The following is a 23,526-nucleotide window of genomic DNA, read 5'->3' as shown; positions in this document are numbered from 1 at the left end:
CCCTTTTGTTGCTTTGGATAGGACGGATGATGTGGCATGTTATTACCTCGGCCCGGAAAGATCATACCTTATCTCAGCAAAAGCCAAAGACAAAATATAGCAATTACCCCGGAGAATTGAAATGTCAGGGCAGGTTTAGCATTTCCAGCTGCAGAAATTGGATTTCGGGTATACTTCTGAACTTTGATAAAGGAAGATGTTAAAGTCTGTTTTCCCTGGGAAAGGTGCAATACCCACCCTTCCTGTCAGGTTAGAAAATCACCTTTTCAGGAGGAATTTAGCTCTGTGGCTGATTCAAACCGCCATCGCTTTGTTTACAGGTTAAAGTTGATTTGTTTGTATCCACATGCTTATGGTGGAAACAATGAAATATAAAGTTGATGCAGATGCAGTACGCGCAGCAAGCAGTGCCCTCAACGGTTAAAAGATTTGATCTGTTTCAAGATTAAGGGGCGAATTCAGGCTTTCCTTTGATGTGAACAGACACAAAAATAAAACCCCTGATATAAATCAAATTGTTGGAGATAAACGGGGATGACTGTCTGGAGCGGTAGGGCCGAGAACATAAACAAAGGCTGGAGATTATCCACACATGTGCAACCGGTCTGTGCAAAGGTTTGTGTTCAGAATCCACCTTCTGCCTCTGGGAGTCTCCGAACCCGGTAGAAATCCCCTTTGCTTACAAGCAGCTGTCACCACCTGCCAAAGAATTCAGAAAAAGCAGAGCGGCGAAGTCAAAACAGCTCGTGACCTTGTCTGGAGCGTCTAACCTCCCTCAGGTCTCGGGTGATCTGCATCTCGCGCCATGGGAAGCACCTGTCTCTCCAGCTTCCTCCAAATACACTCAGGATATCAGCCGTCGCCGCACAATTACCCTTCAAGGAGGATTTCAAAGTAGTCCAGAAGCACGGAGCTTGGACAGGCTTCTGTCTGTCCATATGCCGTACAGCTATGACAGGAACAAAGCCTTTTTTTTACCCAGGAAAATTTAGAGAGGAAGAGGAAATGTCTCCGGCATGGCAAATGTCAGCTGTCTGACAACCGCTAATATGGATGCTTCACTGGAGTGTCTCTTATCTGAGAAAAGAATACTCAGGAATAGTGATTCAGAAGCCGTTGTGATTTCTAAATATAGTTGTAAGCCGGATATCGATCATTAAAATCATTTTGCATTTCTACTTATTTTGATGAAGCCCCCTTCAGAGACAGAGACGAGCCTCCCCAAGTGGTCACGCCGCACTGATAAAAGACAGATCCGCTCACATCCCCTTCCGTCCCCCGACACCAGCTCCGGCCCGTCTGTGTGTCGCTGGGGTGTAGGCTGAGTAAAGACAGGTTGCTGAGGTCGGAGACTGCATGCGGAGCCCCGGATTCCCACACCCCGCTCCGTCCCGCGCGTCTTTTTCCTTTGCATCATGCGCCTGGCAAGCAGCACCACCTGATGTAAGTCCAACCACCCACCTCCACAAATCACACACACACACACAACACAACGAAGGGGCGAAGGGGGCTTTTCATGCCGGGGGTGTACTCTTACCCTCTGTGGTCAGGTTTCTACATGCGTAATGTCTTTTGGCAACGTAACGCTCATGTCCTTCGTCTTGTTATGTGACGGGATAACAACTGAGCTGTTTACTGATTGTACAGCGGCCGAACAATTGCGCCATTGTGCGAGCTGCAGCGCAGGTTTTTACAGCAGCAGACAAACACTGAGGAGTTTAGGGGTAAATTTATCCGCGCGTCGGGAGAGAACCCCCGGGCCGTCTGACTCTGGTGTCTGTATTATCCATCAGACTCTCTGGAAGCGTGCCAGTTATAAAAAGGGGGAGAAAAACTACTTAAAGGAGCAGTTTGACATTCAGCGATACTTACATGAGAACATCAGCCTCGCTACATGTTCTCTCTGGCACCGGCCGGCGCCGGAAACAGATATCCAGACGCCTCCAAGAAATGTCAAACAGGCAACATTGACTTTTACAATCAACGCCACATGAAATTAATTGGAGGCTTTTCGCGGTTGCCGTGCCTCACACGTTTTGTCACATCCAAGATCTTATAAATGCGCGCACACAGAACAATGAGGTAAACTTTGGCAAAGGCCACCAGGGGCCACTTATTAGACCGGCCTGAGCCGTGTCCTTCCCATAAAGGCCCATTCAATCAAAAGTTATGTGGAAACCATTGTTGCCGGATTATTGTAGTGTGGCTGTAAATAGTGTGTAAGGCTCATTATCAAAGGGGGCCTCCCTGGCAGAAATTTGGCACAGAGAGGTCCGACAGGCCGGGGTCTCACCATCTGTAGCTGAGGTATGAGAGGAGGGGGAAAAAAAGAAGAAAGAGAGCCGGTGCTTCCACTGTGTACATGCGTTAGTGAACTTTTCTCTCGGGCCGGGAGCCAAAGCGCAACAAAGTTTCCCAAGCTTTATTGGAAATGGTAAAAACCTTTGAATATGGCGGACCGGGCTGCACGGAGAAGTGAAACTACCAGTTCTGGAGTGGAGCCAGGCATATGGTGGATCAGCAGTGATGAGGATTCAGAGCGAGTTCCCCCCACGGGCTCAGCGAGGCCCGATATTCTCCAAATTTTCAAAGGTGTATGTTAATGTGGTGGTATCAGTGGTGGGGATGTGTTTCACATTGATTGTTTCTCCTTCCTGTTTAAATCCCACAACATCCATTTGAATCTTGTTTGGAGACGGCAAAGACTAATCACATGTATTAGTTCCACATTGCCACATTTTGGTAATCCGCTCGGGCAGCGGCCACATTAAAGTGGCTCATGCCGCTCATGTTTGCTAATGCTGACGCTGCAGGTGAAACGGAGATTTAAACCCTCAACTGCTGCTATCTCACATTTTTACAGGAAGTTTTCAACTTGGTTTTCGGACCCTTGGGTGCTCGCCCTTCGTTTTTCTGTTAGTCCACCAGAGCGTTGAGTTTCTTACATGCTGGTTCTCAAATGAGTGTGTTTGTTAAGATAAGAGCCGGGGAATCTGACAAAGCCGCTCACGGGACTGACAGCACCGGCAGAAACAAGTTTATCGACTTGAAAGGAGTCTGTCGACAACCTGCTGCAAATGGCGTGATTAGAGCACTCGGATGAAAACAAGACGTGGCAGTCATATTAGGGTTTTCCAATGCAGAAATGTCGACATCCATTCATGTGCGATTGTTTTTTTCTGCTGCTATTCAGGCTGTTTGAATCAATGCAGCTGGATTTCAGGCTTCAGACCAGCATAGTCGATTAGATCTGGTGGATTGCTGCAGTCTGCCTCGGCCCAGGTGGAGCTCGCTTTTACAGTTATCAAAACTGCTTTGAATAATTTTGTGAGGAAAAACTGACGTTTATTATTATTAAAATGAAAATTAACATTGAAATTTCATGAAGTTTTTTTTTTTTTTTTTTTGCCATTTTCTGATCTGGAACTAAGTTTGGGGAAAAAAGGAGGAAAAAATGTCAGGCTGGCTGGCTTTACGGTCACACTGACATTTCTGCCGTCAGAGTAAAAGAGGTAAATAATGCGTTGTAATGCATTCTGGAATGATTTCACACCTGCACCGCAGTCTTCATACCTTCACATGTGTTGTCAATCTGGCAGCATCAAATGAGTCTCCAGCATACACGGAACCTTCAGCAGCCAGATATGAAGTGGTTGGGATGCAGATCTACATTTTCCAGTCAGAATCCATGATTCTGACATGACATGTCCTCTGTGGCTGGAGGAGCTGCAGTGATGGGGGGGGGAGGGATCGTGCAATCAGCTGCAGACTGAGACAGACTTTCTGGAATCTTAAAGTTTGCTGCTCGGTCCGTGTTCAGTCAACCAAAATAATGTGGATTGCATGTCACTTGCATGGAGCAGGTGTTAATACCACAAATAAACCAGAGCAACACATCATTTCATGACGGTTCAGTTTATTACGATCAAACTTGACAAGTGTGAAAACGATCTCGGTTAATCATGCACACGCTGATCAGATCCAATCAAACATAGCATGTTAGGTTCTGATCTCGCCAATGCTTTCTAACTCGAAATAAAATTCTCATTCTGAGGTAAGAATGGATTTTTTTTTTATCGACTGACAAATTCTCTTTGGTAGAAACACACTTTCTGAGAAAGCCAAGATTAAAATCTCCGTCTCCTGTTTTTAATAATGCCCATCTGCAAATGTTCAGTGTTTACGTAAATCACAACCGCCTTAGCATGCACAAGATGATCCACCACAATTACTGCCGAGGGCCTCTATATAGGCTCTTTCCCAGTAATGATTGATAAAGTGGAGCTTGTGGAGAACACCGAGCGCCAGAGTAGGTGTTACATGTTCAACATCACAGACGGTTAACCAAGCGGGACACGGTGACGCTGCTCATGCACGAGCTCTGAGAGATCGGGGGTGTGTGTTGGGAGCCGGGCAGACGCAGCGTCCCATGGTTTCAGAGGTTGATGGATCTCGGAGAGAGTTGTCAAGGATGGCTTGACGCTGAACTCAGACCAGAGCGTCTTCACACGCAGGCTTCAAATAATTGAACTCCTCTTTAAAAAGAGTACAGTAACGCATCGCCGCTCCTTTCATCCGCTTCCCAGAAGTGCAAGTTCTCATGGAACACATGGCGATTGTAATGTGAACAGCATGCCGCCACTCGAACGAGTAATTGACTTCAGCAGACCTACAATCAGCGTCCTGTTTGCAGGAGTCGCGCTCGCTCCATTCCCATGGCGTTGTCCAACATTAGCACGAAGCTTGGCTCTTCATTCTTAATTAAACCTACTCGGAGGTAATGCGACTCGATCCTAGTTAAACAATCCTAATTTTGTCTGTACCTTCTTAATGGGCTTACTTTTAGGTAGGACGTTAAATGAGTCAACACCGGCGCCAGTCAGAATGCGTTTCCTCTCCGTTTCTGAGGGCTCACATCAAAAAGCAACATGTGTTATCACAGCATCTCTCTCAATGTACCTTTTTGTTGAAACACTGGAAGCGAATAGAGTGTGTGTATGTGTGTGTCCCATGTTGGGGCCTTGTGATGTTCCACCGTCGCCTTACTGTAAATACGGAAACATGCACATGCCACTAAATGTCTCATCCAGTTTTCATTAGCAGTTGGAAATTGGAAAAACAGGAGACTTTGAGAAATGCCAGTTTCAGTACTTTTCACTTATGCACGGTCTGAAGACCGGATCTGATCCCCACCCCGAAACTTTTCTCCGAGTGATTATCTTCCGGCCTAGTTCTGTCTTCTAATGAAGCAAGCAGAAGCTTTGTAGTTTGATTAAACAGAGTTTTTGTGAAAGGTGACAGCAAACATGCATTTCATCCTCTGATGACAGGAAAGTCTTATTTAGACGGGAAATAATGAATCGCAGCATTAAAAATGCAGCCACAGTGCAGGAAAAAAAAAAAGAAAGAAGCAGGCTGTGGTCTTTCTTCATATTCTGCTTCTGTGGCGTCTCATTATGTCATCAAGGTAATCCATAACAGAATTTGTGGATTCTCGTGGGCACACAAGCTTCAAATGAGAATAGATTTTATCTCTCCCCATTTCAGAAAGTCATTGTATGCAGAAGGATTTCTTCTCTGGCTCGGCTTCAGAAATGGGTGGCCTGTAAATGGTATCCAGGTTCCTCTCATGAGCCCTGGACCCAGAAGAGCCTCCGCTGCACTGCCGAGTTAGTTCGATGTTTATCTAATAGGAATCTTGATTCCTTTCTTTTTGGACATGCTTATTAGTTTGTTTGCCATTGAGTGGTACAGCCTGCCTCCTCAAATCTCTTTTGTGAATTCCTCTCATACTGTGCTCGGGGTATCTGGTTTGGTGTGCAATTTCCGCGCTGCCAAGGTTAAGCGAGCAGGACTAATTGAATCTTGCGTGTCTTCTTATGATTTATGAAAGCGCGGGGTAGATTCGGAGGCTTGAGCTCCTATAATCTCTCTCATTACGGGAGACGTAAGAGGAGATGATTGTCCGGCTTAATTTAAAACGCCTGCAAATTTCTCGTAACCTCTTTATTTCTGCGCCGGCTCTTTGTTGTGTACTGCTGCCAGCTGAGCCGTGTGCCAGATAGGGTGGCTGCTACCCGAAACTTTTGCGTTCGCTCTAATTTACAAGCTTAGTAAAAAAAAAAAAAAAAATGCAACAGTGAAGAACAATGCAGCTGATAACTTTGATACAAAACTGCCTTATTCACATGGAACAATCTCACGGTTTGTACTTTTCTTACAGAAATAGCTGAAGTTAAGCTTCAGACATTCCGTCTAAATACGCGGTTGCCAGCTAATTTTGATCGGAACGCCCTTGATTTCCTCTTGCAGACCCTCAGTCTGAGCTCCGATTTGTCTCATCGCAGCAAAGCCAATTGTTCCCGGACACACCCACTTTCACCATCGCACAAGGGAAGGAGCTTTCCCAAAAAAGTGAAGTCGCCTCGAGAACCAACAAAGAAATCTAATTTTCATGACCTAGGAACAAGCGAAGCCTCTCTTGGACCCTTGGTTGGCAATCAGTGTCTAAAGCCAGCGTGCAGGCTTATCTCCAGGATTTCTGAGTCTTGTTTATCATTGTTCACCTTGTGAAAACAAGTGAAAATGCTATTTTGTGCCGACAGATTGTCCTGATTTTCATTCCTATAGTTTGTTTGCCGAATTAAAGTGGCTGTATGTTTAAAAAAAATACAACCCAAGGCAGTTGTAACAGAATTTAGGTAACACGTTTAGTAATTCTTCAGTGACTACAATGTTTCGTCATTTTAAGTTAACTAAACTGTTTAAATAAACTGATGACAGATTATTTGTCATCCATGTGCAACACTGAGTTTAAGAATGTGAAATAATTATACTGTCCAATCTTAATCAATCAGATTTCGGAAAATGCTTATCCCAGTCTGTCTGAATAAGTGACTCAGTTGTAGAATAATTGCTCTTTTTCCAGGCATATCTGGACTGGTTTTGAGTAATTTGTTACCTGCTGAATAAATACTATCATATATCAATAAGAAAAATCTCTCTGGCACAGGTACTCATACGTTCTATGTGTGAGAAGACCTGTAAGCTGTCCCAGTAAAGCCCCCAGTCCTGTGTCGGGCTGCTACGATTCTTCACTGGAGCAGTTCAGAGTTAAGTTTGAAACGACTTTGACTTTCATCACACAGGCCGGAGAATTTAAAGTGACAGCCTGCCGGGTCACAAACTCGCATTCTATCACTTTGCCCCAGAAATCATGCCAAAGCAAGGAAACGCCCCCCTGAATCTGAACAAAATCTGTTCATAGAGAGAACTTATCCGTGACAATGGTGAGAATGTTGATCCGATGGCGGCCAATGCCACGGTTTCGAACCGGGGAGTCGGGCAGTTTGTTTGCATGGTGGAGTTTGTGGATTTTCTGCTAAAGCCATCCCAGGATCGTATCCATAATGAGAACAATGTGTTCCGACGAAGGACCGCCGGCTTTACTCCAGCCCCTCAACCACCTGAAACTACAGGTCAGGATTACAGACCGTCCCCAGAGGACGGGCTCCCATCCTCCTCCTCCTCTGACCTTTGACCTGGTCAGTTTGACTGACACTTGGGGAGGAAATACGATGCAGAGGGACTTTGGCTCAACACTTTGAAAATGCTCTTTGTTGTAGTTTCTGTCAAGCTCACGAAGAATCGAACCCACTTATTGTGTTACGTTTCTTTGTTCATCACAGAAAAAGTCTTCCAGCCTGCAGGCGTCACATATGACTTGCATTTTTCTTTTTTTCTTTTTTCAACCATCTTTATGAGCTAGCCACATTGGCATTTGCCAGTCTTATTTAATACTTGAGTTAATACAATTACACTAATGCATATCCTCATATTACGTGAGGTCTTCCCAAATGTTTTGATTGTGTTTGCACGGTGGAGCGCGCCCTGCGTCTGATGTTTCTCAGAGCAGGAGCCGTGGTTCACGGTCTCTGCTGTTGGTTTTACTCGCAGCGCCGAGCTCGACTTATTGATGTCAACATCACAGCAGGAGCACAAAGGAGCCTCGCGTTGTGTTTTCTAAAGCTCTTCGCCGAGTTTGCTTTCAAGTTAAAAAAAAAAAAAAAAAAAAGACGATTGCAGATTGAGAAGTATTTGTTGTCCTTGGAATAGTTTGAGAGGATTGTGTACATATGGGTCTAATTCAAAGGTGAATGTCTTATTCTATAACAAAGCATTTATGCAGATTATTTACCAAACAAAGTAGTTGCAAAGATTTACAGGGATCGACTGAAACTGTTATTCTTTTTTTAATCGATATATTGCCTCAATACCAGTCACCAAACCGCAATAGTTTATGTCCAGAATTCTTGAAATGCACCTTTCACGAAATTTTCTAGATTTTGTAAATGATAATAGTAGTTCTGTTCTAGTAAAATATCAGATATAAACTTCTCTCTCTCAATTTATTCCCAAGTAAGGCATTATTTCATTGCAGGTGTAATGTTAGAATTCTGTTAAAATCTATCAAATATGTTTCAGTTGATAAAGGAATCATCAAAAATCTGCAGAAATGTTGCAGAAATGGTTTTATCAGAGCGATTGCATGAAGCAGCTTAAATAGTAGCGGGGATTCATCAGATATCGTGAGAGGTAACGCTGGTAAAACTACAACTCCAATCCGAAAGAATACAAGATTGAACAGGAATCCAAAACGGGATGCTTGTGGAAGTTCTGAATGTTTGACCCCTTATTATAAACCTGCAAAGTGTGTAATATCGCCGTCTGTTTATTTCTTTGGTTCCAATCATGAAGTTCCAGTAAGAAAGCTAATTAAAGCAAAATATTATATTTTCTACTGCTTTCTAACCACACGAGTGCGACTGAGCCAAAGAGAAAAGACGAGAACTCGGAGAACTGTTGAACCAAAGCGCGTGCTACCCAGCACCGCTAAACCTCACAGATTAAAGTTTCTTTTTTTTTGTTGCCTGTTCAATGACTCTGCTGGCAACTTGTTGACATTCTGATTTCGCCAGGCAACCTGCAGAGATTCCAGCTATTATGCTTTAATTATGCGAGTTTCACACAGAAAATTAAAAAGGATACATTTCCTACAAATGTCAAGCAGTTTATTTAATAGCAGTGACTTTACCCGAAGTGGGAAAACAAGGAGAGAAATGCGTAAACTAATGAGAGGCGGTTTGATATTTAGATAATTTTCTGGAGGAGTCTTTCCAAAGTTTACTTTCAGCTCGCTCGGCGTTGTGTATAGGCCATTGATAAATTTTTATTTGAAATAAGTTAAGAGGGAGGAATTAAGTGTTCTACCTGCTTATAAGAGTCCCCTGACTGAAAGCAACAAAATTGCTCTCACAGTAAAACCTGAGTCGTTATATAAAGTTTGCAGTTTTCAGCTGTGACTCAGCTCAGGAAAAGGATCCCATTAGGAACTGAGAATGAAAAAGAAATTAAAAAAAAAAAAAGAAAAGAAAAAAAAAATCGCCATTTATGGCAACTTCTGGATGACAGAAGTAATTGAAGGTGCTGTGGTTTGCACAAGGTTTAAAAATAGAATCCTGGATACAGGTTAGAAAACTGAGAGGTTTGTTTCCTTTGAGGGGTTTTCCGTGCTAAATGCCCGCTCTGTGTGTGTTTTTTGTGTCAATATCAACTTTCGTTTTTTGAGTTTCAGTCCTCAGGGCAGAGATTAGCATGATTGTGGTGTGAAATAAGCCCTAATAAGTGTCTTCCTTCTGGATTCCGTTGCTTTCCGTGGGGGTTTAGGAAAATAAACTTGAGCTGTCTGACTCTGAGTGAGTCTTGGACCCGCGGCTGGATGATGAGTCTTTGTTTTTGTTTCCACTGAGGACATATTGAGTGTAATGCAGCATATTGGCCATTCTCACTGGGTTCTCCTGTTTATTTCGGGACCCGGGGAACCACAAAATGAAAATGAGCTCGAATTGTCTCTCTGCAAAGTGAAACACTTTAACCACCATGCCACTTGATTGAACACAGAATGTCTTTACTTTGTGTTTTGTTGTGCAGAAAAGGAAACAAATGTCTTTGTATTTTCAGCGCCGGCACTCTTTTTTTTTTTTTTTTCCTGAGCGGTTCATAAGTTCAGTGCCGTATTTTTACTCTATAGAAATGTTTTCATTCTCTATTTCTTTATCCCCTAACGATGAAATAAAGATCACGTTGTTGCGACTTTTAATATAAAGTGTGCATGGCTGGAATGTAACAGCCATAGCGTCTGCCCTGGCCGAGCGGTTTTATATGAGCAGTGAATTCAACAACTTCACGCAACAGGCTCAAAAACACTTTGCGCCCGGCTCCAGACTTTCCATTTCGCTCTTAAATCTTTCATCCCTCTATTCTACTAAGTGATCTCCCTCCGAGACGCCCTCCCCCCACCTCACGGTCTGTCTATCATGCGTTTTCCTCCGCTGCTGACAGGACGGGGTCTGCACCTGACGCGCTCCTGTGCTTAAACTGTTTGCAGCAATCCTCCCGACAAGGGTCGGTCGCCGCCCAAGCAAACATTAGCCTCGGACCACCAGAGCCGGCCGATAAGGTGAAACATAGCGAAGGCGGAGCTCCAGGGGGAAGAAGTCAGGATGAAAAAAACAGGAGAGAGCAAGGGGAATGAAAAAAACATTCGTCTGACAGCCAGCGGAGAGATCAAGCGGGATGGAAACCTCCCGCTCCCTGGTGGAACTGCTGGCGCGTCGGCTAACGTCAGACAGCGGGATTGTTATCGTAATGGGTCAATTTATGGGAATCTCAAAAGAAAACAGAAATGAAAATGACACAAATGGCTCATTGGGTCACGGCGAAACGTGTGAAGAGATCCCAGACGTTTAACAAAATCTGCCTCTTGATATAAATAACTTGGTGACGGGTCATCCATGGCATGATTACTGTCAGAAAAATTCACATTTCAAATTATGTAAGACTGGATAAACTTTTGTGCGCATCTTTCCGTCCAGTTTATCATGTGAGCAGGAAAATAAAGTGAAGGAGAAGCCCTTTGGAATTGTGGAGCAATGCAGCAGATAATGCAGCATCAAATGGCGAGAAAGAAATAGTGTTGTACTACCTTAAAAAAACAAAAGTGCACAATAATACAATGATTAATCTATACAGCTTCATCGAAGTAAGGCGCATGACACCCGGTTACAGCTCACAACAGGTGAAGACTGGCCACACTGAACAGCTCATAACAAGGTAAACACACACATTTACAACTACAGACTCTTTAGAGTCATCTTTTAGCTTTAAATGCATGCTTTTGGACTCATGCTGGGAAAAGCATACGTTTTGGGGAAAACTCATGCTTTTTTGGGAAGCAACATGCAAACTCCACCTAGAAATGGCCTCCTTATCGGACTGAAACCAGGAATCCAGGGATATTCTTGTGAAGCATTGTGCTGTGAAGATTTGTTGGAAAACTTGCATTTGTTCAGCAAAATGCCCAGAATGTGACACTTTGAGTAAGTCGTGTTTCACAGTGGATCTCAGGCTCGGTCTTTAAACCAGTCTATTAAAAACTTGGATTGCAATAACATTTTTTTTCCTTGAGCACATTTGGCTTTTTTTTTTTTTGCAGTGACTTCATCGCCGTCTTAAAAAAAAAACCTGTGATCACTGTCCTTGAGCAGTTTGGGGCCCCGTCGTGGTCCAGATTATTCAGCCGCGCATTCTCCGAATCCGTCCGCGGACCACACCACAGACACATACTGGCTCGCACATCGCCGGCGTTCATAAGGTCAGCCAGCAGTCATGTCATCCGTCCGCGGCAGGTTTAGGGTTACGCACGATTCCAGAGTGACATCCGATAGCCACAGAAGTCTTAAACACAGATAAACTATTTCATTTGAACTGGAACAAGAGGGGGGGGGGGGGTCGTCTGATGTCCCCGTTGCAGAAACGCTCGCGCAAACATTTCAGCGACTCACGTTGGAGGCAGAGGAATCTCACGCACTCACGAGGCGATGCTATGCCTCTCACCATCACAATATCCTCACAATAAGACTTTTTTTTTTTTTTTTTTACCGTGGCACTCTTTAATTTCGTCTTGTAGGAGCAAGTTGATATTTGCTGGCCTCTGCACCTCAGCGTTTCATAGTCTAATTAAGAGTATTGATTGACGAGCGGAGTCCTCGGGTCGGGAGCTTGAATCAGTCACTGACGGAGGCTGATCAATGCTCGGGAGGCTCGTCTCTCCGACTGCATATGCTGAATCGATTAATTAACTCTCAGTCGATGTTGCTCCTTTCTGAATGTCGAACACTGTTGCTGGCACACGTTGAGACCTTTAGTTTCTCAGCTCTTGGTTCGTCTCGTTGTTTTTGTTTTTTTTTTCCATCAGTTTTTGTCAATGTGCAGGTGAAAGACTGCGCAGTTCAAGTTTATCATGACAATTAAATTCCATTCTGCAGACTTGTTGATTCCTAAACGGCTCTGCAGACTGGACGGACGCTCAGAAACCATTCATTTCCACTCCGGATCAAACTCCTGCAGGTCCGAGAAAATCGCAGCTCGTCCCGCTGTTTTTCCGTGAACTTGTAATCTTATTAGCGGCGTGCGAGCCGCTCAAAAGCAGCGCCTCCTCGCACGCGGGCGAAGGTCAAGTGGCGAGGAATGTCTCCGGGACGCAGCGGCGCGCTCTGATAGAGCCGTCAGGACGGCCCGGCGGCGCCAATTTAACTCGCGGCGTAAAGCGACGGGGACTCGGCCGATCGATTGGCTTATTACTTGACCGCCCCTCGTCGGGGGAGCGTGTTCTGCTTCCATCGCAGCCGCGGCCGGTACTGCGGGAAAGATAATTGCAGTGTGCAGTTAGCGGGGCGGGTCTGGAGGATCCCAGCAGTCCGCCTGTTGCCAGAGGAAAACACATTGATCTCTGAAGGTGATGAAAAGGCTCTCTGAAAAGCGCCGGCTTCCTCCTCAGGAGCGTTCCAGCGTCCATGCGTGTCTGCCAGCTACAGTCGTATTCGTGTCATTCGTCTTATGGTCTTATGGTGAGAGTGTGCGTTTGACAAAGAACTGGAGAAGATCTGCTTGTTCTCTAATGATTTCGGGTTACCGAAGCTGTGTTTTTAGTGCTCGGGTGACTGAGCGCCTGTGTGTTTTAGCCGAGGGACTCCTGCAGCAATCCTTGAACTGCAACCAGCGCCGAGGGTCTTAAGTGCAAAAACACTTCCTGGCTTCCTTTTGCGTGCAGTTACTTAACGCTGTGAGACGCAGGAAGAGAAAGACGTGTTTTCAGAAGGAGTTCCAATCTGCTCGACGCGGCGTTAATGGAGCCTGCAGCGGCAGACGATTCCTCACATCCTAATGGATCGACTCACGGTTTAATGAACTGATAACTGGCATCTGGACGAGCGCTGCGGCCACCAGGCTGCCACATTCATCTGGGTTTGGAGTTGGTAGCGTTCTCCGAGATCATGTAGAGATGGAAACGATCGCACAGATTATTCATCAAAATGTTTTTTTTTTTGTTTTTTTTTTCCCCCCCTTTCTGTAATGAACACCGCTTCGTGAGACTCTCTGACATTAACAAGTGCTCCGCTGGTATTGCGAATTAACTGTAACGTTAGCTTAATGATAACCGCTCTGGCACGGGCCCGGCGTTTCGACGGCGTTCCCGTAATTGGAAACGACAGAGCCGAGTGTCATTAGTCTGCGAGGGAGGCGTCGCCGCCCATTACGTCTCATGACTCGTCCATTAGCTTCAATTTAGACCCTAATCAGCGAGATGTGTTACTCCGCTCTAAATTTAACTAACTAATAGCGTCTGGAGTCTTAATGTAAACACAAGTCCGTCTGCTCGTAATGAGACATTCATCACCGGAGAAAAGCAAAGTTGTTCTCTGCGGATGACGTTGGCCAGAAATGAATTTAGATAGACGATAGATAATGACTGAAAACAGGACGGTGAGTGAGTATAAAAATCAGACACAATGGGGAAGAGATTAAATGAAATTACGAATGTTTAGGAAATGACTGGGATGATCATATTCATTTGGGAAGTCGTTGCTTCGGAGCTGACAGCAGTTGGAAACAAGGATAATGAAGATGTATGCCACCGAATTACAGAATAATGGGAAATAGACCTTAAGGTTGTTTTTTGGTAGATTGAGTTGGGTCTCGGGGGGGGCGTTGGGGGGGATTCCCCGAATTCTTCAGCAGAATTAACTGTTTTCATCATTCTGCCAGAAACTCTGCAGAGTTTAACAAAGAAGTCAGGATTAAGCGCCATCATCCTGTCGAGCAGCACTCTCTAAACAAGTCAACAAGCCGTTATACCTGTCGTCTTTTACCGTCGACGGCTTGTTTTTTTGGCTCGCGGGAAAATAATCCAAACAACATGGCTCCTTCCTTACAGGCAGTTAAACAACCGCTGCCATTAAACAAGGCTGATAATAGGGTTGCTCTTTGAAACGGCATTACGTTACATGCTAACCATGCTGCAGTCCGCTCGACGGATCGGATTGCGGGAATTTGGAAACGTATCTCTAATTTCCAGGAGCTGAACTTCCCCTGACACAAGCGGTGCCTATTGTACGTAAATCATCCATGGGTATGGTTTATTTTTACCCCACATGTTGGCCTTGGGAGAAACCGTACTATAGATACAGTCCCAAAATGTAAAGATTACGGTAAATCAGGTAAAAGCCGTATTCGGGGGTTGTAGAGAGGAAGCCTTGAGAGGAAGTTCTCTGCGTTTCCTGCTGTCTCTTCATCTCTCTGAAATCGGAAGCTCTGTGAGAACTTAAGGGATTAGGCAAAACAGTGAGAGCTTCTCTTCCGGGCCGGTTTTGCTGGGTCACGAGTTCAAAGGGACTTTCCATTTTCCACTCAACAATCCCCATGACTAATGACCGCACGGGGTCTGAAGACACAGTCCAGGTCTTCATTTATCTTATGGCGCAGTTATCGCTTGACCTATTTGACCCTATGGTTTGTGTGTGTGTGTGTGTGTGTGTGTGTGTATGTGTGTGTGTGTGTGTGTGTGTGTTGGAGAAACGCAGATGGAGTTTAAAAAGTCAAAAGACCACAGAGGTCGAGGAAATGCGGCGCTGCGAAGACGACACCCATAATTAACATTTAGAGGCGATCCTCGGTCTTGTCTGTCTGGTTTTGCGTCGAGCTCTGAGGAGCCTTTGATTGCAGTCATCAATTACATAATTGTCCTGTTGTTGAGGCTTTCTGCGCTCACTGTTTTTGCAGACCTACATTTCAGATCCACCTGAGAACGAGGGAAACGGTGACATTCAGAGACGAGGACGACTGCAAACTTATATTTCAAGTTCAGTTTTTCCCCTCCTGAGACGCTGAATCCAGTAGTCACTGAATGAACTTTTTATGTATTGATTTATTCATTGTCACGCAGGTCAATAAGGATCTTGGATCGAACTTGTGTTCCTGTTTGCCAGATGTTTCCACAAAAATGTCCTTGTAAAGTAGCAAATGATTGCTCCGTCGGAAGCCAGCTTCAGATCCGCTGACCTGGATACCAGAGTGTTGCCAGCTTTAATAAACTCATCCATCCATGCTGTGGGATTAAATGGACTATATTAAAGCCTGTTCGGACTATATCTAACTAACCCTTCGGAATGTTTATTAAGCCATTGATCATCAGAGTTTTTTTTTTAGCGAGAGATTTAAAACTTTTCAACCCAACTTGAGACCCTGTGAGACTCGGGCTTTAAAGGTTGTCAAGATGCGATACAGCGAGGGTTTGATTAGCGCCGCAACCAGTGGGAATAGTGTTTGCAATTTCTTGGTTGTAAATTGTAAGGCAAAGTCACGGTAACAAGACTTTAGGTGGAGAATAAATCTGATTGTATCATCAAAACGCATATAAAAGTGTCACATTTACAGCTTGATACTTATCTAATGTTTCTCTTTTTCTCTACGTGAATCCCGACAGCCACTGGAAAGTTGGATTTCAACCAATCTTTTGGTGTTAATTGTGACTTCAGGGATAGTTGCACCGTTTTTCTTTGGATTTAATGTTGTGTTTAATGGGTTTTCCAGTTTAAAATGGCTTAAATCACTATGAAGAGGGAATAGACCCCCCCATGATAGAAACAATCGAGCGTTAGGAGGAACATGTAGACCTCTCAGCTGATCACGACCTGCTGCTGTCCGTGTTCGTCACCTCTGGTGTTTTTAATATAAAAAATATTTTAAGGTTTAATGACGTGGAAAAGCCACGACTGGATTCGAACATTCATGCAAGGACACTGAGTGGTAACATGTTATATGTAAGATTTCAGAAAATGAAAGCTCCTCATGTAAATGCTGGCCTCCGGGGGTATCTTGTTCCCTCCGAGAAGGAATTTACTGAAACTGAATCAAATGCAAGCAAAACAATCCCCTGTCAGTTTTGTGAAAGCGCTGCCATCGGCGGCATTGTGCTGCTCCGACACCCCTGCCAAAACATTCCGACTGGACGATGTATTTTAATGACTGATTTATAAACAGTAAGGTCAGCGTGTAGTGTGTTTTGGTATCCATAAATTACGCCGCTTGTTTCCTGTCCAAGAGAAAAAAGGTCCTGAAATGAACCGTGGAAAGTGTGTCGATGAACATGTCAAACAGGAAATCAAAAACTTTTTGTATAACCAGCAGGAAAAGGTTAAAAAAAAAAAAAAAAATCAAAATTTAGCTTTTGATTTAAAGTTTAACCTAAAAGCGCACGTTGCTCCTGTATTAATCAACTCCGTCAGTGTCACAGAAGGATAACAGATTTTAAGCTTCACCCGTAATGACATCCAACATGTGGTAATACAAAGTATATATTATTATGGGGAGAGGTTTGGAAAGCCCCCGAATTTATTCACTGTACCCAGAAAAGTGTAGCTTGGCCTATTTGCGAAGGCTGAAGCCAGTTCTTTTCAAACCTGATTTACTTCGGTGGTGGAGGTGGAGCTGCCGGTACCCAGCTTGCTTTTTTTGGCCAAAGTTTGGACTTTTATTCAGAAGAATAGCTGTATTACTTCAAGAGAGAAGCTTTGAGTGGTCTGATTATGTATATCAAGCTCTGAGACAGTACTGGGATTGTAAATGAGCCCAGCCATGGCTCATTGGCTTAAAACTGATTGATTTGGGGTGAAAAGCGAAATAAAGATGCCGTGCTCTTTGGGCTAAAGGGTGACTGCGCCCCAGTTGCATGAAGTATAAACAAGATGTTTATTTTGTCAAGCAAAGCGTAACTTTGCATGGGTGGAACTTTTTAAAAAAAACAACACAGGAATGGCGTGAAACGGCGTCTCTCACCATGATGCATATTACTTTGGACTCGTTCCGTTGTGATAAACAAGCAATCAAACAGCTACCACCTTCAGCGTCTCGGGCTCCAGAGTTTCTGTGCGTTGTTAAAATCCCATCTTTTGCGGCTTCTCCCTAAAAGCTTAAATAAACTCGGAGGTCTGAGTTATTGTGTCGGTGGTTTCATGCTGCACTGACAGCTAAGCGAGTGTTTTTCAAGGCATCCAGTGACCATCAGATAAACAGAGTTTGGAGATCTTTCATGGATTTGTGTTTTGGAGGGGGTTGTTGACCTTGTGAAATGATGGTTTGGATATATCTAAACTTTCATATCTGCCACTGCAACTGGAGACGGCGGTCGTTAATGTTGCATTGCCATGTTTGGCGATACCTCATAATGTGTATAAGATATAGTCGGCCTTTTTTATGAAGGTTGTGGCTTCTTCTTTTTTAATAAAGTATATCGGTTGTTCTCTCGCCTGTCCTTAAAAAGGAGATGGGAAACTTTTCCCAGCAGCCTCTGATCTCCCGTCCCCGAACCTGAAGGGTTGAAGGAGAATGAGAACTAGTTTAGACTGTTTATTTTGTACAGATTTCATTTCATTCCATGTTATTCTATTAGTCTCACACAGTGTTCTTGGATTATTCAAGCAGTATGAATCTATCGTTACACTATATTCTATTAATTTTTGTTGTAAATTCAGTTCTGTTTGGTTCCGTCTCGTCTGTTCTATTTTACTCTGCATGTAAATTGAATGTGTTGCGTTGGTTGGAACCCCAACTCTAAAGCAGCTGCGATTTCATCTTTCAAAGCTGATTTTCTCTGATTCCAGCTTCACAAAATGAACGTACACCCCGGTTCTTTTTTGATCCTTCAAGACGGTGAACTGAATCTTTTTTGCTTTTAAGCCTGTTGTTCATAAAAACGCAACATCCTGGATTTCATATCAGACTTACTAGATTACTTTTTGTACCAATTTCTGATACTTTACCATACCAGCAGTCATCCATTGATGGATTAATTAGAAATACGTTGAGTACTCCTCCTTGTTTCTATCCTTCCACTTCTTCTTTCACATTTTCCACATCTTGATCTTCTGCTAGTGCTGAACTGTTGCGAACTTTTTCAAATTAAAAAGCCACCAAACAGCACGTTGCGAAAACACACTTCACAATATCGCCGTCTATTGTGTCTGACCAAAATATTTATCCCACCAAACACTTGAGTGGAGCTTAAATTCACTTCAATTTATTTCCCTGACCGAAAAGCTGTTGAAAGGGTTTCGACAGATTGTTCACAGTCGCTGACCCTCGACGTCAAACTCCCGGCCTCATTTCATTTTTTTTTTTTCTGAAACCGTCGTTCCGTGACTGAACTTGGGATACTGTGAGAACGCAGCAGTGCCTTTGAGCAGAGAGTGATGTTTTTTGCCCCGAACAGGCGGCTTAATATCTCTCATCACCTCCGGATCCAGTTTGAGCTCTGTGGCTTTTCCCTCATGACTCGGGGGGTCTTGGTCACTTTTTCCTGTCTGGCAGAGATTTAACTATATTTGAAAACCTGTTTTGACTGGTCATTATAGACATTAAGTTATTCTTTCATTCGCATTTCACGAACCAAAATGTTATCGTTGGCACATTACGTGGCGTCTGTACCAAGTCGGCGTTAGTGGTATCGACGACGTTGTATGGCGAGCTCGCCTTCCAGTCTATAATCACAATGAATAATATTGTGATGGATGCTGTGAATCACGAGGATATCTGAAACATAACGGAGCCTGTTTTTTCTGGACCTCCGGCTCTCGTGTGTCGAGTGTTTATTTCACAGCTGTCAGGAACACGCCGCCAAAATCAGAAGGACTTGGTATCGCCCGACGAGATATTCCCCCCTCGAAGGTGTCGGGTGTCATTTCAAAGTGAGCAATGATGACGAGCGCCAAGCGCAGTAAACCTCCTTCTGTTTCCTTTAAAAGCTTTAAAAAACAAACCTGTAAAGAAACCAGGCTTGAAGTGAACCGTAGTGAAGTGTAAGTCAAACTCCACCTGTGGTTACATACTTTAAACATCGCCTTGGACCCTTCACTGGCAGCGCCTGACATGATCCTGGACAGCGTTCAAAAGTCGCAGAGCTTGGAGGCTGAAGTCGAGCCAAACGGTGAGATCAAGTGGAGGGCTGAGCATCATGCGAAGGCTGGTGCAACATAATACGGCGTTTTTGCACTCCAGTGAAACTTTTGGACCGTCATAAATAAGGCTTAACTCAATACGAATGTGTATTTTAACCAGTTTTAACTAATGCAGTGTTTTGGCCTGTGTGAAGGAAAAGTAGTGCCTGAAGAAAATCCGCACATGCGCAGGGAGAACATGCAAACAGAAAAGCCTGGGGATTTTCTTCGCTTGGAGGAGTGAATAAAAACCGCTGCTCCACTTTGCGGCCTGCATTACGACTCTTAGCCGTAATATTTCTGCCTGAATGGTCTTTGTCTTTCTGTCATATTCCAACTTTCCAGTTTCCAGCAGCCTTTCTGTCATCGCAGCTCTGAGAGGATATCATTATGAGGGTTAGACTTTGTGCTTACATGGAAATCTTTTCGATTATTTGCCTTTAAAATGTCATGAAATAACACTTAAAGCTCCTTCGGGGAAAACAGGTTGGTAGCCTGAACCCTCTGGAAGGAACAGGATCGTGACTGTTTCTGGATTTTTCAGCGTTAAATAAGTAAGAGCTAATAATTGCACCTTTCTGCTTCATCGATGACTCAGTGTTTAAACTCACCTCCAGTGGAAGAATTTCCTCTAATGATGAACGGATATCCCACATTTCCCTGTCTGCTACCCTTTAGGAAAAAAAGAAATACACAGATTCTACTTTGTAATGAATAAATAGTGCCACAGACCTTTTTTCAAACAGTGAATGCTCACAGTTTAAGGGAAAGGAATGAACAAAATGCCAGTTCACAGACTATACAATTCAGCTGCCAAACTCAGAAAAAGACTCTTTTGAGGTCTTTTAAAGAGAAATGTTCCTATTTTCCACAGGGTGCATCTCACTGCTGTTTTCTTTTTTTTTTTTTTTCTTCTTCTTTCTTTAGACTTCATACAATCAGATCCAGTCAAGCCTTCAACGTATAAAATCTGGCAAACCGTGTAATTGTTTCACTCCTCCCGCTGAGCCTCGGCGGCCCGATGGTGTCGACAGGAAGTCGGCAAATAAGAAAACAGAGTCTCGATAAACAAATTAGGAACCGGGGCGTTCGTGCTGGAAGAAAAACCTGAAACGGAGGAGAGGAGTGTTTGTTTTTCTCCTCACCTTGTGTCTTAATTTGTGTTTCACGATGTGTTTAAAGTCCAGATACAATATTTTTTCCATGATTCTGGCAGAGGGAAGCTTTTACTGTGGGAATCCTTGAAGCGTATGAAACCCACACAAACAACACAATCAAATTACTCACTATATAACATATTATATTCTACTTTCTTTTTTGTTTTTTTTGCAGGACCTCCAGGAAAGCGAGGAAGAAGAGGCCGCAATGGAGAACCTGGTATGTACATTTGTGTGTCTTTGGAACGATGATCACAGTCGTCTCAATCCAAAAACATTTAAGGAATAATTCAGTAGAACATCAGCAAATCACACTGCACTTACAATCATGTAAAAGTACACTGTATATCTTCGGAGGCCAGAATAGGTTATGGATGTGTAATTTGTGGCGTGGCGGTTTCAGTGCTCGGATGGTTTGAACCTCAGTCGCCATAGAAACACAGTAAAACTTGACAAAATGACAGTGATATCCACACATTCTGGACCCTTTAAAGCCCTGAAACGCTCCAGTCCGCTTCCAGACATGATGCATTCTCCCGACTGTCGGTGTCAAGTTGTCACGATGCATTCAGGTTCTCCGCTCTCTCCACTCGCCCCTCAGCTGACTCGGGGGGGGACTTGGCCGCCGGCCGGCGCTCCGGGCAATGTCGGCAGAGGTCCTGCCCCGCGGCGACGCTCCCATTGACGGAGAGCGTCGCCGCAAATTGAATTCACAGTGAGACTTGGCAGAGGCTCTGCGCGCTTCGCTCACCTGATAGGGGAAAGTGATAATGGTCCTCGGAGTGTGTCGGCTTTCTTTCTGCACGGCGCGGCGGAGCACGGCGGTGCCTTGGAATAACGGCTCTTGTGAAATGAAATTAGGGAGACAGGGCAGCGCGAGGTCCCGGGTTTTTAGTGAGGGAGAGCAATAAGGGAGCGGTTTGGTTTCACAGTCTGAGAAACAAACATTGTGTCTGAAATGGGGGGGAAGAAAGAAAAAAAAAAAGAACATTGTTGGTTTTACCGCCAAATCCAGACAGTCACAGGAGTGAAACTTAATCCGCCGAGGCCTTTTGAGGATCACATATTCAGTTACCGTCTTCTTTACAGTTGGTCAGCTCCGTTAAGGAGTTGATCTGAGGTCATTTTCTGCGTTTTCACATTCGGTTCGATGTGCTGCAGTCGCCCCGTTTTTCCACCGCATCATAATTTAAAGCGATCCAGCGTTCAAACCGAGAGCTCAGTGCAGACAAGAAAAATCAAAACTCAAACGACATAAAACAGTTCAATGTTCTGCTCGGCTGCGGATCTGAAACGCCGCCAGTCTTTGTGTACGAAGCGCTTCGCTTTCCAATAAACATTCGGCATGCCAACGTATTTCAGTTGACACTTTTGAGCAGAGCCGTTTTTTTGTTTTTTTTTGTTTGTCCTTCATTCTAGCCGAGCACAAAAAATTGTATTTATTTGTTGTGGATTCACCGTTTCTTCCCCCCTAAATGATCAGGGTTCAAAATCTGCATGCTATTCAAGTTCTGATACATTCCTTTGAATTAATTTAGATAGTTTTATGAGCTTAAGAAGCAAACTGGATTCAGTTTGCTAACCCCTGACACACTCCAAGCTGGATCCAGGCGCGATGGCACCGTGCGGCCTGAGTGGAGGCTCGTGTCAAACTGTGCAGCGCTTCACAGCACCAAACTGAAAACACATTTAGAAGACGTTATTCATACGACTGAGGAAATTCTGTCACTGATGGGCACAGGCGGACCGAATTCTGCGCTGTAAGCTCTCTGAAAATCCAATTTCCTTCTTTTAAGTTCTCAACACTGGCGGATGTTGAAGGGAGGCATATTTAATTCATGATTCACTTTTCACCAAAAGTAACTAAGCTGCTGTGAGTTTTTTTTCCCCCGCGAATTCCCGGCGAGGTGTTTTGCAGTTGATTCATCTTCGGGAAAGCTTTTCACCCACGCTTGGCTGCGACCGTCCAAATGAACAAACAGGAAAAAGACAGTGATATTTGCCTCCGCTTCCCAAATGAATGGGAGACTTCATTAGGATGACTTTGTTTGTTCACCGGTGACATATGGAAAGGGGAAAGACCTGGCGCGGCCGTTTAGGGCCGAAAAAAGCAGTTTTGTAGCAGCGAAAGCCGCAGCGGCAGAATGTACTAGCAGGTGGTCAGTGCTGGAAAGTGTTGCTAATTTCCTCATATTTTTTCCTCCCCGTGTGAATAATCAGGACTTGTTAGTCAGGTAGCTGCACTCACAGGGAATTGATTCTCACATCGGGAGCGGTGCGTCGGTGTGGACGGTTGGATTACAGCAGCGCTCATTTGCAATCACCTCAATTTATATACGTCCAGTGCAACTGCATGACGCTATAATGTGGAATATCTTCACAAATTAATGTGAAAACACTGAGGACAATCTAATTATGTAATGTTCTATATTACTGAGCATTGATAATGATAAGTATAATCAAGCAAAATAAAACAAAGACAGACTCCCTGCGGTTAAGTCCCAGTTGTCCTCTTTCGGGTTGTTGTTACTGGGGAATTTGTGATAGTTATGATGCCACAAACCACAACAATAGTCAACAGTAAGCTAGCGAGTTGGCCCCGGATGATGTTTACTCTTAGCAGTCAGCTGGATTCCTCAGTTCCAGCTTCTGTTTCTGTTTTTAAACATTCATCCACTTCCAGATCGAGATTTGTTACAGAGCTGTAGCACAAAAAAACAAATGTTGTCCCATTTCCTGCATGTATAGTGAGTGGTTTACAGGAGTAAACCAACTTTAAATCCAGTCATAAGGATGTTTTAGTCCATGCGTTTGCTATACGAGCCTTTAAGGTAAGGTATATAGCATATATACGTTCAAGAAATGTTCTGTAGCTACAAAAGAATTGCCAAACTGAGTTAAATTGCTTTTTTTCCTGAAGATGTTCAAAGTTAAGTCCTTAAAAATCAGGTCTGCCAGTGCTGCTGAATGGCACTCAG

At 44.1% G+C, this 23,526-nt stretch overlaps 1 protein-coding gene across 1 annotated transcript in view; it reads left to right on the top strand.

Moving 5' to 3' along the window:
- Positions 1–23,526, top strand: part of col25a1 (collagen type XXV alpha 1 chain) — a 130,251-nt gene that overhangs the window by 51,121 nt on the left and 55,604 nt on the right. Inside the window, exon 3 of the mRNA XM_030086068.1 lies at positions 20,724–20,768. Coding sequence (XP_029941928.1) covers positions 20,724–20,768 — 45 coding nt within the window. The remainder of the gene's footprint in view (positions 1–20,723; positions 20,769–23,526) is intronic.

This window comes from Salarias fasciatus, chromosome 3 (genome assembly GCF_902148845.1).
Source record: "Salarias fasciatus chromosome 3, fSalaFa1.1, whole genome shotgun sequence".
Classification (NCBI taxonomy): Eukaryota; Metazoa; Chordata; class Actinopteri; order Blenniiformes; family Blenniidae; genus Salarias; species Salarias fasciatus.
Note: the sequence above shows the minus strand (reverse complement) of the source record. Positions and strands in the feature narration are given on the sequence as shown.